At 34.7% G+C, this 14,985-nt stretch overlaps 2 protein-coding genes across 6 annotated transcripts; one reads left to right on the top strand and one right to left on the bottom strand.

Annotated features, from left to right (window-relative positions):
* The first annotated feature begins 519 nt into the window (after positions 1-519).
* On the top strand, positions 520-5,317 carry LOC109213019. 3 transcript variants are annotated; one of them, XM_019376763.1, is made up of 5 exons: positions 521-847; positions 1,570-2,000; positions 2,089-2,298; positions 4,030-4,224; positions 4,949-5,317. In XM_019376763.1, the coding sequence occupies exons 1-5, from the start codon at positions 610-612 to the stop codon at positions 4,988-4,990; spliced, it is 1,116 nt and encodes a 371-aa protein (XP_019232308.1). In that variant the 5' UTR covers positions 521-609; the 3' UTR covers positions 4,991-5,317. The 3 variants fall into 3 exon arrangements, with proteins under 3 accessions (XP_019232309.1, XP_019232310.1, XP_019232308.1); XM_019376764.1 differs by lacking the exons at positions 4,030-4,224; positions 4,949-5,317 and adding an exon at positions 3,977-4,018 and having other exon boundaries at positions 520-847; XM_019376765.1 differs by lacking the exons at positions 4,030-4,224; positions 4,949-5,317 and adding an exon at positions 3,985-4,014 and having other exon boundaries at positions 520-847.
* Positions 5,318-5,433: 116 nt separating this feature from the next.
* LOC109213018 (calcium-dependent protein kinase 4) lies at positions 5,434-11,226 on the bottom strand. Of its 3 annotated transcripts, none has more exons than XM_019376758.1 (9): positions 11,070-11,226; positions 10,154-10,966; positions 9,570-9,713; positions 9,340-9,492; positions 9,048-9,163; positions 8,703-8,870; positions 7,993-8,217; positions 6,593-6,743; positions 5,434-5,955 (listed from the first exon to the last, which is right to left on the bottom strand). In XM_019376758.1, exons 2-8 carry the CDS (start codon positions 10,881-10,883, stop codon positions 6,618-6,620), a joined length of 1,662 nt encoding a protein of 553 aa, XP_019232303.1. In that variant the 5' UTR covers positions 10,884-10,966; positions 11,070-11,226; the 3' UTR covers positions 5,434-5,955; positions 6,593-6,617. The 3 variants fall into 3 exon arrangements, with proteins under 3 accessions (XP_019232303.1, XP_019232305.1, XP_019232304.1); XM_019376760.1 differs by having other exon boundaries at positions 5,434-5,877; XM_019376759.1 differs by having other exon boundaries at positions 5,434-5,944; positions 11,070-11,225.
* Between the last annotated feature and the right edge of the window lie 3,759 nt (positions 11,227-14,985).

Genomic DNA, 14,985 nt, shown 5'->3' with positions numbered 1-14,985 from the left:
TTTGAAATGTATACCAGATGTGTCAGGTTTTCTATCTGGTTCTTGACAATAAGTTTGTTAGATCTCAAAACATAAGAAGCATAAGGCAAAGAAATTGAAAACCCATCATAGTAAAATTTAAAGATCCGTGAAACTTACACCTCATGTCTCAGTGCTTACGCCTCGCCTCGTCAGAGTAAAACGTCTCGCCTCATGCTCCCACCGTTTAAAACATTGCTTCCAACTGTTGGTAGAGAAAGTAAGCATTGTTTAGAATTAGGCATTTTGTTTTGAAGTTTCTAAAGAAATTGGAGTTTTTCCCGGTTAATAACAAGTCCAACTAAAATAATTGGGTCATTCCAAGTTCAACATTTATTTTCTGCATTAATTTGTTTACAGTTTATTTTTTTTATTTCGAAAATAGTTGTATATTAGAATTAATTATATAAATATTATGTATGAAAGAGCCATCACACGTGTGAGAATAGTAATAAGAAATATTTAAATAAAAAATCTTAATTACTATTTAACAGTTTCATTGCGAAAGTATCTAAGTTAAGATGGTGGGATAACAGGCTAATGTGAGGCCAAAACTGGGTGCAGACGGAAAAAGCAGAGAGGTTCTCTTCTATGGCTCTGTTTGGCCATGTGAGGTTGCTCCCCCATCACCACACCAGTTTGTTGATTTCACCATCTTTCACTAAACATAATAAATCAAACTTCCCCCAACAATTCAAACTTGAGAGTTATACTTCTACTACTATTTCCAAGAGATTAATACCTATCATTTCTATACACGCTTTAGCAGCAAAGACAACAGAGCACTCAGATTCCAAAGTCCAATCACTTCCCCCAACTTCCGTTAACGGTAAGCATGAAAAGCAATTTCAGAATTTAAATTTTGTGGATTCAGTCTTTAAATTCCTACCATTCAATTTACTGGGCAATTGAAATTATAATTTAGAAATTAATACTTATGTGTCATTTATTAGGCTATTCCAAAAAGAATTCTATATTTGGAAATTGACTTTACATTTTCCATTCTAACCTTAATGACAACCTTTTATAGACCTACAAATGTTACCACATGTTTAAAATCATAAATTTCAAAAGTTTTATAGATACGCAAATGTTATGGCATATTTAAAACCACAAGTTTCAAAGGTTTATTTTTTTCTTAAACTCCATATCGATTCAAATTATGTTCACATATATTAAAACAAACGAGTATTATGTTTCTGTATTGAAAATACTAGATTAAGCAGTGGCAGAGCCACAATGTAAGCTACGGGTTCGGCCGAACCCAATAACTTTGGTTCAAATCATATATTTGTCTTAAATATATGATTTTAACCAGTATGTATAAATTTGTATAAATTATTAATTTAGAACCCAGTAACTTAAAGGGATTAGGATCCTGAACCCATAAACTTGAAATCCTGGTTCATTAAGTTCAACCAGTGAATAAGGCTGTATTCCCTTCTGTTCATGTGATAAACCATTGTTTGGCCTCTCCCTGAATTCCTATGTCTATTTTATGATAAATTTTTTTTATTTATTGTATGGACGATGGAAATATCAATTTGAAAGGATGGGCTGCGTTTGCAAAAAATGTGTCGGGGGAATGGGATGGGTTTGGAGCAGAATTTACAAATCAAGGTAAGCCGATTGAATTACCAGAAAATGTAGTACCTGAAGCTTATAGGGAGTGGGAAGTGAAGGTATTCGATTGGCAAACTCAATGCCCCACTCTTGCTCAAGGCGATGACGCCTTCTCGTTCATGTACAAGTCCATTCGGCTACTTCCTACTGTTGGCTGTGAAGCTGATGCTGCTACTAGGCATAGCATCGACGAGAGGAGTATTGTTGATGACAACATTTCTGCTTTTGCATATCAATCCAGTGGATGTTATGTAGCCGCCTGGTCCAATGAAAATAAGGCAAATCCCTATATGTCATGGGAATTGGAGCATTGTTTGATTGATCCTCGGGAGAAGGAGTCGAGAGTGCGGATCATTCAGGTTAGAGGTTATGATCCGTTTATTGATTTAACCCGTTTTGACCTGCCCAAGTTTGATCCGACCTGTCTATTTGACACCTCCAATTCAGGTCGTGCGCCTTGAAGATTCTAAGTTGGTGTTGCAAAATGTTAAGGTGTTTTGCGAGCATTGGTATGGCCCGTTTCGAAATGGGGATCAGTTGGGTGGTTGTGCAATTCAAGATTCTGCATTTGCTTCTACCCAAGCCTTGGACCCTGCTCAGGTCATTGGTGTTTGGGAGGGTAAGCATGCCATCTCCAGCTTCCACAATTCTCCCCAAGTAAGCACTAACACCTCTCCAATATCCTATCTGTTAAATTGTGTGATCATCTCACTGAAAGTAAATTCGCGGAAATTCTTAGTGTTTTTTGCGTGGCAGTGAGAGTTGAAACCAGGACTTCTTGCCTGTGTGACCATTTCGTGAAAACACTTAAGTTGTCAGAGAGCACGCTTTATAATTACTTAGTTATATTATGTCTCAACCGTATCATCCTCCTATCATCAAGTTGACGCATGCTTTCTTTTTGTTACTTGCAAAGCTGACTAACATCACATGACATACAGTCCTAAGCGCTGAATGTCCTGCGCAACAAAAACAATCTAAAATCGTTGTGATTGTAGTTCCTCTTCCCCCCCCCCCCCCCCCCAACCTCTTTGTTGGAAAGCATCAAGAACTATATATGGCAGCAGAATTGTAGATTATAACATTCATGTGTCTTGGCTGCAAGTTTATCAAGAATTGTCCTTGACATTTTTACCATGCATTTAGCCATTTGCTTGACTTCCTATAGCAGTTGACAACCATAATCTCATTTGTCACCTTTTGCTGCCTTGTTTTAGTTTAGGAAGAAATCTAATTGACTGGGAATTGGAATTCTACCAAAGCAAAGCCAATTGTCTTCGTGTGATTTACTAGTAGTAATGTGAAAACAAGTGAGTAGCGATATGTAGGTGTCTAGATCATTTCAACACACTTGGCAGAAGGTACTTCAATATTGATTCTTGCATACCTTTCTTTGCATCTGGGGACAGCACATGGATAATTCTCGGAGCGTTGAACTCTTTGTGAGGCCTGCACTTGTACCAATTCTTCATACAGAAGTTCTAGGAAAGAGTAACAGGGAGTAGTCGTGTTATTCTTCACATTTCTGTTGCCTGCAGTGAAAAAGAAGCTGATCTTAAGGCCATTTTTCTATTCTATCCATTCAATTATCAACTTCTATTATTCAGATACAATATGGGCGAAAAATGCAGCAATAACAGTTGTTCTTTTGAGTCATCAAAATTATAAAGCTATTGAAAAAACTATTAATATCCGGAAAAAACGTTTTCTTCTATACATGAGCTGTGGTATCTAAAAAGCTGGCTAGGCAGAAAGTATTATCAACTTTTGTGCTGTTACTCTTGCCCAGTTAAGGATGATAAGGGACCTTCTAAGGGTTCCTTAATAAAAAAAGAGGGCAGCCCGGTGCACAAGGCATCCCACGTTCACGTAGGGTCCGAGAAGGGCCGCAACTCAAGGGGTGTGATGTAGACAGCCTACTCTAATGCAAGCATTAGTGGCTGCTTCCACGGCTCGAACTCGTGACCTATAGGTCACACGGAGACAACTTTACCATTACTTCAAGGCTCCCCTTCTAAGGGTTCCTTAATCTTTCAGTGAAAATACCATTTTAGTTCTGTCAGATGTCCTTGAGCAGGCAATAAACCTTCACAGACTAATCAACAAGAATTCAAAATGTTGTTTTGGTGGCAGAGTAGAAGTAAAAATCAACAAATTGAATAGTGCACCAAACAGCATCTTATTGACTTGACTTTTCAGCTTAGCTCATTTCTAATGTAGTTTGTAGTAGTTTCATGCTTGCAATCTACTGCAATTGGACTTGCTTTCTAGGGAATTAGTAATCTTGGAAAAATTGACTTGCAATGTCTGTGGTAAATAATTAATAGCATGTTAGCATGTCAGCATCAGAAGGAATAAGTAATGGAGAGTTCTGAATTACACTGCCAGAAAGTTCAAGAGCTTGTCGATGGCAGCACCAGGAAGACAGTAAGAGAATTAGATCTTGTTTTGCTCCCAAGGCAACTCTGGTGTTGTTTGAAAGACGTTGCAGGTGGCGAAACTTGCTGTGAAGTTGGCTGGCTGTTCGAAAAGGGACGTGCCATGACATCCAAATGCATATTCTCTGATGATGGGAAGTTAAAGGCAAGTACTTTTCGTATTGTTTTGTCCTAACAAGGAAATTTTTTGGTTATTTATTCTCAGTCTCGCTTTTAGCTTATACTGCTTCTATATTGAAGATATTTTATGATAGCATATTAATATGAATATAATTCCCAGTCCGCCATCATATCTTATACCTATTTGTGAAGTTTATTAGAGGAAAGACCAGGCTCCTCTGATTCTACAGAATCAGCTTGTTTTTTAATCTCTATTTTCTATTGGCGAAGGCCTCTGTTGATAATAACCATGCTCTGAGAGGTTATATTTTGAATAGATTTGCTCCACTCAATAGTGTAGTAACTATTAGGATTTTGTCACGAATTTTTAATCTATTAAGACTTTCTTTCTTGAAGGAAGGGAAAAAAACCCCTAAAAGGAATAAATCTCATAAATCTCCTTAATATGCCTTATCCTTTTTTTGAAACTCAAGTTGAGAATCTATGCTTCTCACAGTAACAAGACATCCTCCATAATTAGTAGATTGATGTAAGTCACTTGACCAATCATATTAAGTTAATATGTCTTTTTTAATAGATTTTGTTGTGTTATCCGATATATCATCATTCAAGGTTTGCATTTATTAGCTTCCGCATGGCGCCTTATTATTTTCGATCCCGACATTAACAAGCCTTTTTCTTTAATTGGAATGGACCATAAATCCCAATGACTTGCTCGATCTGACACTTTAGTTTTGATTATTCTCCAGGAAATTGCTATAGCATGTGAAAGTGCTGCATCCGCAGAGTAGGCACAGTTACCTGCAACATTGGCGAAGCCATAGCAAAAGCTACATGCCAAGAACAGTGTGAAGAGAACTGTTCAATTATCCTTTCCCAGAATTAATTTGTGGACGGGAAATATGTAATTGTATGTTCGTATCTCAACATGGTTTTACTCATGAGTAACAATCATTCTCTGTATAGTATTGGTCTGAAATAAACTTAAAAAGAGCAACATAATAGGAAATATTTAATTGTATGATCAACATGATTATGAGTGACAACCATTTTGTATAATATTTGTCTAAGATGAGCTTAGATAGAGCAACATGATCAATAAGGATTCATATAGTCAATTCTAACTTGCTATTGTTATAAGTCTTGTGGCACAGTCATTCTTTACTAATGACTTCTATTAGTTCTTATACCAAAAGATACGCTTGCCTTGAACAAATTAAAAATTATCTTCTGATAAAGAAAAACGTACAGATTCCAGTATTACTATAAACAAGCATCAATTACAACAACAATTAACCCAGTATACTCCCACAAGTGGGGTCTGGAGAGGGTAGTGTGTACGTATAAACAAGCATCAATTATATAACATAAATTACACAAATAAAAAGGCGAAAATCATTCAAGGAATAAGACATCATAAGATCAACAACCTAGTTTAATGATTTGAAACAAGAGTGAAAATCCTTGACTAAAGAACACATTAGTTGGATAATTTTCACACTAAGGACTATAAATCTCACAACACTTGGTGGAGGCAAATAGCAGTCCGACAGTCTTTGACTCATCTTCTTCTACTCAAACTCGAAGGTACTGGATGTTACTGTTGAAACTAGGTAGAGGACACCATGGTATCATGAAAGTTTATTGCCTCTGGTCTCTTTTCTGTACAACTTGCGAACTAGCCAGCACAAGAAATTAGAATCTTTTTTTGCAGAATACAGGATCAACAGCAAGCTTCATTTTATCTGCAATGCATCTGTAAAGGATCTAATCTTTGAAAATATCTAAGAGAACAAGAGTTGTATGCAGTACAACTCAAAGAAGGGTACATGACTTGATATCCATTACTTCTTTTAAGAGAACTAAGAAAGTAAATATTGTGAAATTTTCCAGAAGGATGAGATAATTGTTCATCGCTTCTTGTAAAGAGAAATTACCAAATGGACGTAGATCTCAACAATTCAATCAGGCTCACAGGAGTGCAGGAAATTTAGCTCTAATGGAAACCTGTAAGCCTATCAATTCTATCAATGTTGAGGGAGAATATGAGAGGGCTTTTCACTAAATCTCAATCTTTTTTTGGAAACTAGCTAAGAATCCAAAAGTTAAAGAACTCAATGTACCCTTTTGAATTTAAAGGCATGTACCCGTTTTATAGAGGAAAAGTTGAGAATTCAAAAGTTAAAGAACTCTAAATATAAAACGGGTACATGCCTTTAAATTCAGTTTCTCAAGTAGAAAAGAACATTTTAAGATTTTTCATTGGTTCATCAAACACAAGGCAAGCAGTAAAATCATGCACCTTTCATTATTACGTGGTATAAGTTCCTAATTGCTACAAGTTTTTGCGCATCCACAAAAATGGGTTACTTCAAAAAGTGACAGGAACATACCTGCTAGAGATGTCTGTCTCAGAAGCTAATGAGCTCCTGCTGCATCTCTCATGCTCAAATTCAGACTATTTCGCATTGTTCGTCTCCCTACACCACAAGGATTTCCTTTTTGCATCATAGCAACAAATTCCCCATAATCAATTCGTCCATCCTGGAAAGAAGCAAATCCAGAAACAGATTATTATATATGAGGGATAAACATAAATGCAAAAAGAACCATTCCATGCATATAAAACACAGTTTTTGAGAGATAATTTTGCCTACATGGTGTGGGCACATCGAATCACAAACTCTAATGAATTATAGTATCGGGTTTTGCATGCATGAGGCACAAAATCTGCAAAAATAATTAGCAGGATATATAGCTTGCTTTGCCATACTTTTTTAGAAAGGCCTGTTTGGACAAAGTTTTGGGAAGCCAAAAGCACTTTTGTTGGAGATTTGAGGTGTTTGGGCAAAAATGGAAAAGAGTTTTTTAGCAGCAACAAAAGCCTTTTTCCTGCTGTAGCGAAGCTACATATCCTTATCAATAATTTTTATTCACAAAAGTACCCTCATTGATTTTAAAAAGGAAATCAACCATTAAAACGTTGTCCCGTTCTTCTTCACCATGATTTTTTTGCCATTTTCTCCCCAACTCTTTCTTCTTGCAAATCTCACCAAATCTCAAACAAAAGATGAAAATATTTTGATTAAATGAAATTGAAAATTTTAATCAGTCTCTAATAATAAATAACTAAAACAATTTTGTAAAGTAATACTTGTTGCAAGTAAATCTGTACATGTTCTATTTTCATAATTTGACACTTAAAAGCACTTTTTTGACAAGATCGACCAAACACGAACAACTTTTCTAATATTTAACGAAACGCTTCTCAAATGATTTGGCCAAACACTAACGGCTACAATTCTGAAGAAATTCAAAAAACACTTCTGACAAAAAGCACTTCACAAAATAAGCGAATTTTAGAAAAGTTTGATCAAACCAGCTCATACTCAAGAAACCTGCAGTCAAGGAGGACTTGTCAAAAAGACAACCAAGTTTTTACGTGATCTAGAAATACTTAGATATCTCTTCTAATTATTCCTTCCAAACATTTGGATCTATGCTTTATCTGTGAGCATGAGTTACATGTTTCATTCACTTTATTAATATTATAATCTTTGCACAAGTATAATTCTACAAGTGTGACTAAAAAATGAGAGGCTGAGAAGACTAGCTTAGGCAATCGGACCAAATAAAATAATGACATAATCTTCAAAGATACTTTTGAATAGAATCTGAGTGCACCCAAGCAATAATGATAATCAGAGAGGTCTGCTAAACTATTAAAGCACTTCAGTTTCATAGTATTTAGTACCTAAAATACATATTTATGCTCTAAAGTCAGTCAACTTACATTATCCTGATCGACTTCTCTTATAATATCCTCAAAGTAAACATCTGTAATGTTATGCTCTACACAAGCTTGCTGGACCTCATCAACCGTTATATAACCACTTCCATCCTTGTCAAAATATTGAAATGCTGCCATGAGATGTTCCTCGCGCTCCAATTTATTAAGATGAACAGTTGCCGCAATGAATTCCCCATAGTCAATAGTCCCACTATTGTCCACATCAGCCTGAAATTGTGAGTATTATTATAACTACATTAATGGCCTTAGAGAGTTTAAATGGAGCTTTGCATGAACCTCATAGAAACGCATGTTTAGAGTTACAGGGCAATAGAAAGATCAACAGATATCATGTGGACAGAAACAAGGAACTGTACAATAAAGTGATGGTGTTTATAATGAGGCATATGAAGTGGGTCCAAGTCAGAGTTTAGGCCTAACAGTTTTCAGGAACTTGTCACACATAAAAGAAAAGCTGAGTACCTTGCTGATGAGCTTCAGTAACTACAGAAGTACTCAAATAATCTAACACATGAAAGAGCCAAAATTCCAATTGAACTCTCCTCTTTCCAAACAGATCGAATTTACCATCATTACCCTGTGCCATTCTACAGAGATGAAGATTCTAATCTTCCTTGGCAGATAATCACGTCATTAACTTGAGAAAGATGCTGAAAACATATACAATTACTTTGCAATAAAGATTGCCTTACCGCATTCATAAGTTCCCGTATCTCCGTATCCTTTAATGTAGAGCCATATTTTCTCAACCCAGCTTTTAGTTCATCAAATGTAATTGCACCACTATTATCTGTATCCATGGCCTTAAACATCTCTCTCAGACCAGCAATCTCTTCTTCTGACAAGCTTTCAGCAATCACCTGGAAGCAGAAAGAATATGTGAAGCTTCACAAATATTTCAATTACATATCCAAGCAACCCAGAGGGAACACATCAAATGTGTCACAAATATTATATCGGGTTTGATTGGACATGGAAGAATCTGAGTTTCACAATATACTTGAAGCATAGATCTACAATCAGATTTGAACAGATACCCGCAAAGCCATCTTTTTTAACTTGTTCATAGCAGAGAACTGTTTAAGGCGGGAAAGTACTGCAGGATCCAGTGCTCTATCAGGAGCGACACCATTTTCGCAAATCCAAGGATGGCCTGCAGAAAGTTAGAGGATATTGTAATATGAACATTAGTTCATTCACCTGCATAATGACACAGATGTACGCACAGGTATACTATATAGATGCAATTTGAGAATAAATGAAGCTAAACAAAAATATTCCATCAACTGATAAATGTAAGGTTGCTATTGCTTAATAAGGTAAACATACACAATACTTCATGAGCAGTTAACCGCTCCGACGGCTGCATGCACAACATCTTCCGGATAAGATCTTTTGCGCTCTCAGATATCAACGGCCAAGGGTCTGAATCAAAATCAATGTGCCCTTTCAGAACTGCGTCAAATATCCCCTGCTGCGTTTCTGTAGAATTCAGATTGTGACTTTACGGAGATGGAAATTGGAAAATGGACAATATACACTTTAGGATTACTACATACCAGCCCAAAATGGTGGAACACCACTTAGCAGTATGTATAGTATGACCCCTGCTGTCCACACATCCGCTTCAGGACCATAATGCTTCAAAAGAACCTCAGGAGCCACGTAATATGGACTACCAACAACATCCTTAAATATTTGGCCTGCGGGAGCGAACAACAAGTACCATTCAACCAACATACAATATAAGGAAATGATAGAATAAGTGTATGCTAACAAATCAATGTTTCATAAACCAATATTTACTAATCTCCCAAAGAGTGACAAGTTAGGGATACAAGCATCTCGAAGAATGCACTTTAGTAATAAATACAGCCATGTATAAATATTAAGAATTAGACCTAAGACGAATACAAACAGAAAAGCATCGTTTGAAAGGAACAAAAAAGAGGTATTATCGATACCTAATATTAATCCAAATTGACAATAAACAACATTTGACTAGTGGTAACTTAAGCAAATACAGAAAACACATAACCTCACAGAAAGATTTCTTTTTTATGAATTATTCATTTTAAATATTCAGTTAAATAAGCCGGAGCTGAAGTTATAGATAAAAGTAAGCTGAAACGTCATTATTTACCTGGTTTAAAGAAAACAGAGAGTCCAAAATCAATGGCCTTAAGAGAGAAATCATCATCCTTATTAACCAACAAGAAATTCTCAGGTTTAAGATCTCTATGCATAACACCAAGCGAATGGCACGCTTCTACAACCCCGACAACAATTCTAGTCAATTCAGCTGCTTTTCTCTCACTATAATGTCCTCGTTGAATAATTCGATCAAACAATTCACCACCACTACATAGCTCCATAACAATATGAACATATAAAGGATCCTCATAAGCTCCTTTAATTGTAACAATATTTTTGTGCCCAGCTAAATGATGCATTATTTGAATTTCTCTCCTAACATCTTCAACATCCTCTTTCGAAATCAATTTTCGCTTCGAAATAGATTTACAAGCATATTCATTTCCCGTAGAATTCTCCGTACATAAATAAGTTGTACCAAATTGACCTTGTCCTAATTTACGACCCAATGTGTAAAAATCACGAATATTAGGGGTTTTATGCCCCATTACGTAATAAGCCTGATTACTGCCCGTACGATTCATACTTGCTTTTCTAGGGCTGACGAGAGATAATGATTTTTGTTCCTTTTTGTGATTAGAAGGTGAGAAATTGTCAGAGGAAGAATAAGAATTGGCAGATGAAGGTTCGCGATTGGAATTGGAGTTAGAACTATCTTCGGGCTGAGCGTAGCCCTGAAAAGTTTTGCCTCCGATAGATCCACGGCATGTATTGCCCATCAAACAATCACAAATCACGCGCCTTTCAGCTCGGTAATGTCACGCTCGATAACGCTTTCGTCATCCACAAATGCTTCAATAAGCTGGAAAAAAAACAAAAAAAAAAAAAAACAGAGAAAACTGATATGAAGATCATAGAAAGTTAATTTGAGCAATATATAAAGAGAAAAATGAAAAGAAACTTACAGTTAAATGCATATATCTTGACGAAGAAGATGGATCTAAAAGAAAGAAGCTATAGGAAAAGAAGAAAGAAGAAGAAAATGGAGGAGGAGGAAAAGCCGGAGCAGAAAGAGAATAAATGGAGGTCCAACTCCAACGTTCATCAGCTTCAATTAAATGGTCCGATGATATTTTTTTATAGTTAAAAATAAAAAATAATTAATCTTTTAATTTCAATTAATAATTAGTTATATAATATCTATAATTTATTCTAGATCACAAAAATTTCTTTCATCCTCGAACATCACATAAAATGAAACCAAAAAAGTAATTATAATTCTATTAAATAAAATTGCGTAAAAAGAGTACAGTGAGAGCATGTTAACTAGTCCAAATATGGTATTGCCAAGAAACATCCCGATTCCAAAGACTGTTGTCTCGGCTAGGCGGCTAGCTACATATAATAAGTAAGAAAATTGTATATTTGGGGCTCGTTTGGTTACCATACAAGTTGTTTCATAATTAATTATTCCGAAATTAGTTATCTCATTCTTCTATAAGGATAAAAAGTACTTCATTTCCGGATAATTCATTCCGAGATTAGTTATAACACGATTTTATCTCAATCAAATATAGAATAAACTCATCTCAAATTTAATCTCACGATTAAATATTCCTTATCCCTCATGCCAAACGAGTCTTTAGAGGTCATTTATTTGGGCGGAAAAGGACAAAAACTACCCCTATCGTTTGCTAATGGTTTATAAATACCCTCCGTCCATCTATCCGTCCGAAAAACACACACGATGTTAATTCTATTAATAAAATTACACCCGCGACTAACGGCAGAACTGGTGGGCCTACAATTTAATGACGTGTCATTTTTCTACTGGGCACATGGCAATCTTTGACTGAAACAAAAATGGGTATTATTTCGACCCATTTACCTTATCAGACCCAAGGTTTTGTTAACTGGGTCATAAAATTACATTAACCCACCTAACTGATCATATAGCAATACACGACCGACCTTTTTCAAGGTCTCTATTTCTTTTCCCTTTCTTCTCTCTATCTCTTTTCAATCTTGAAAAATCTTTTGGATCTTTAGTATTATTGAGGTCCATCATGGCTAGAGCTTTAGTTCAGTCAACCGACATCCCATGTTCAGTTGCCGATGAAAGGACTAGGCAATTTAGTGGATCTGGGAAGAACAAAACAAAAAAAAAAACCTAACTGATCCTATCAAAATTGAATTCAGATATCTCTCCACTAGGGATGTTCGTCGGTCGGTACGGTAAGGTATTTAGACATTTCGGTTTGGTATTTTCGATATTCGGTTTCTTAAAATGCAATACCAATACCGTACGTAATTAAATTTGGTATGGTTCGATTTTTCTCCTTTCGGTTTCGGTTTATTCGATTTGGTAACTTTGGTTTATTCGGTTTGAATACTAGCTAGTGCATAGAGTCATAGAATGTAATATTCTAAATTAAAGTACTCAAAAGTACAAAACTAAAAATATTTGTTGATAAAGTTTTGTCCAAAACAAGCAAATAACAACTTAGAGAGAGAAAACTGTACATATAAGAATCAAATTGATCATTAGAAACGTCTTGTTACTTACTTAGAGTTAATTGATGAACTTAGAGAATAAAAGAAAATAAAATTTTAGATTTTTATATTTATGTTATAATTAATAATATGTGTATTGTGTTATATAATATATATTTCGGTACGGTATCGGTATTTCGGTATTTCATTTTTAAAAATCAAATACCATACCTAATATCAATATTTTTTAAAACTTAAACCAAATACCATACCGAATACCAAAATATCGAATACCAAATACTAAAATTTTCGATTTCGGTACAGTAATTCGGTATTTACTAATTATGCACAGCCCTACTCACCACCCATCAGGAAATTTTATTTCTCAATTAAGTACTCTTAACTTAATTTCTTAGAACTTGAATTAAACTACTCAAGAATTCATATTAATAAATAACATTTTTGAAACAAAATCCAAGGTGATGTATTGCAAATATATGGCTTAACATCTTATCCCATACCAATATCAATAATAACATTACTATGTAAAGTTATAGGCTTTATATTTCGCATGAACACTACACTATGAACAACAAGTAATTTCTATTAAAATAGTTTAATTAAGACCTCTCATTAATTTAGCTTTAGCCTACTAATTTTATTTAGTTGCCCTTAGATACCAGATTCGTGCTTTGTACATATTACGCCACAGAAAAAGAAAAAAAACTTTTAGAACTAAGAATTTACGCTAATTAGAGATTAAAATTTTATGCTCTAAATGTAAATTCAAGTACATCAAATAAGATAAAATTTTTAATTTTTTTCATAAATTTATCAAAACACAAACATCTTTTAAAGAAAACAAGAAAGAACCTCTACTAATGTGTCGCCCAGTCCGCTCAATAGAATCTCTGCTGCAGCTAGCCTATATTGAATGTTTTTATCATATTTCGTATTATAACAAGAATCAAGAATATACGCAAGTCTTTTGAATTAATGTTACCTTTTTTGTTTGCAAATTGAAATTTTAGTGATTCTATTTTGTGATTGATGCCAACTACTAGATTTTGAATATGATCATTATCTACTCAATCATCCTATCGCTGTTTCTTTGACCAACTTTATCGAAAAACGTTTCGAATTGGAAAAAATCAAAAACTTGATGGTTTCGCTCATATATCTTGTCTTTTTCCTTGGGAAGATCATTCAGAAATTTACAATTTGGTTCACATTTGACTCTGCATTGTTTGCAGAATGCGCAATGCCTATGATTTATAAGGCATAGGACAGAGAGAATGGAAAGAAATTGCATTCAATTTTTATTACATTTTTTTTATATTATAGTTATTCTAAGGCTATGAATTTCAACTAATTTACTGTTGTTATTAGCAAAAGATTTGGAGAAGAAGAAGAAGAAGAAAAAATAAAAGAAAAAAGAAAAAGAGAAAAAAATATCGGATAAGAAATAAGAATAATTAATTTTAAAAATAAATATAAATACGCCATATAAATGCCTTTTTGTCCTATTCACTATCTCTCACACACTAGAGAGTGAGTGGAGCACCGCATATGGGTTTTTAAATGGAAAATATTATTATAGTTTAAGGGGTAATAACAACACCTCATAGTTCAAATATTAAATGTGCTAAACATGAATAATTTAGGAAGTCTTTAGGTATTAAACATATATACATATTGATGATTAAGGTGCCAACAAAATATTTTAATGTTAAATATGGTTCGCCCATATATAGTAAATATTTACATGGACATGGTAGTGTATTTAGTTCCTTAGTTAATAGTCTTGTTGAAACACTTTCATTAAATATGTTAAACTCTCATATATTATGAGTTATGACTCAGTAAACAGAGACAATTTCCGTCTTAAACTTGTACCGATGTTTCATCCTGGTAAACAAACTTATATATTTTCCATTTGAATACTCCACCTCATAATTAATTTGTGAACTAATAGACCCTTTGACCGTTGACCATGTACATGTGGCGATCTTGATGTGGCCAAAATGAGTGTCTATCACGCACATAAGGAGCGTGCATCAGATGATTGTAACAAAAAACCTAAAATAAGAAAAAGAAATAAAAAAGAAGGACCAAAACTATTAAAAAGAAAGAAAACTCTCCCGGTTAATTACCTCTCTCTTCTTCCCCGTTATTTCTTCCCGTCCCCTTTCTTGGTGCTATAGAGGCCTGTTGGGCCAAACCACCTGAAGTAAACCCATCTGAAGTAGTATTCTTCATTCTAGCCTAAATGTAATTTAATGTGTACTTGGCCCACATGTATATAAATAGCTTTCTTTGTATATTGTAAAGACAAATGAATTCATTTTCTAATAATAAAACTTCCTATTCCTCTCTCTCTCTCTCTCT

Source organism: Nicotiana attenuata, unplaced genomic scaffold, assembly GCF_001879085.1.
Source record: "Nicotiana attenuata strain UT unplaced genomic scaffold, NIATTr2, whole genome shotgun sequence".
Lineage (NCBI taxonomy): Eukaryota > Viridiplantae > Streptophyta > Magnoliopsida > Solanales > Solanaceae > Nicotiana > Nicotiana attenuata.
This window is presented reverse-complemented; position numbering and strand designations above follow the sequence as displayed.

Excerpts from the sequence above, each read along its gene's own strand:
- LOC109213019 (XM_019376763.1), top strand. The coding sequence starts at position 610 with ATGGCTCTGTTTGGCCATGTGAGGTTGCTCCCCCATCACCACACCAGT. Across the intron at positions 2,001-2,088 it reads CGAGAGTGCGGATCATTCAG|GTCGTGCGCCTTGAAGATTC; the intron begins GTTAGAGGTTAT and ends CCTCCAATTCAG. Across the intron at positions 2,299-4,029 it reads GCTTCCACAATTCTCCCCAA|AAAGTTCAAGAGCTTGTCGA; the intron begins GTAAGCACTAAC and ends TTACACTGCCAG.
- LOC109213018 (XM_019376758.1), bottom strand. The coding sequence starts at position 10,883 with ATGGGCAATACATGCCGTGGATCTATCGGAGGCAAAACTTTTCAGGGC. Across the intron at positions 9,714-10,153 it reads CTCTGTTTTCTTTAAACCAG|GCCAAATATTTAAGGATGTT; the intron begins GTAAATAATGAC and ends TCGCTCCCGCAG. Across the intron at positions 8,218-8,702 it reads TACGGGAACTTATGAATGCG|GCTGATGTGGACAATAGTGG; the intron begins GTAAGGCAATCT and ends TCACAATTTCAG.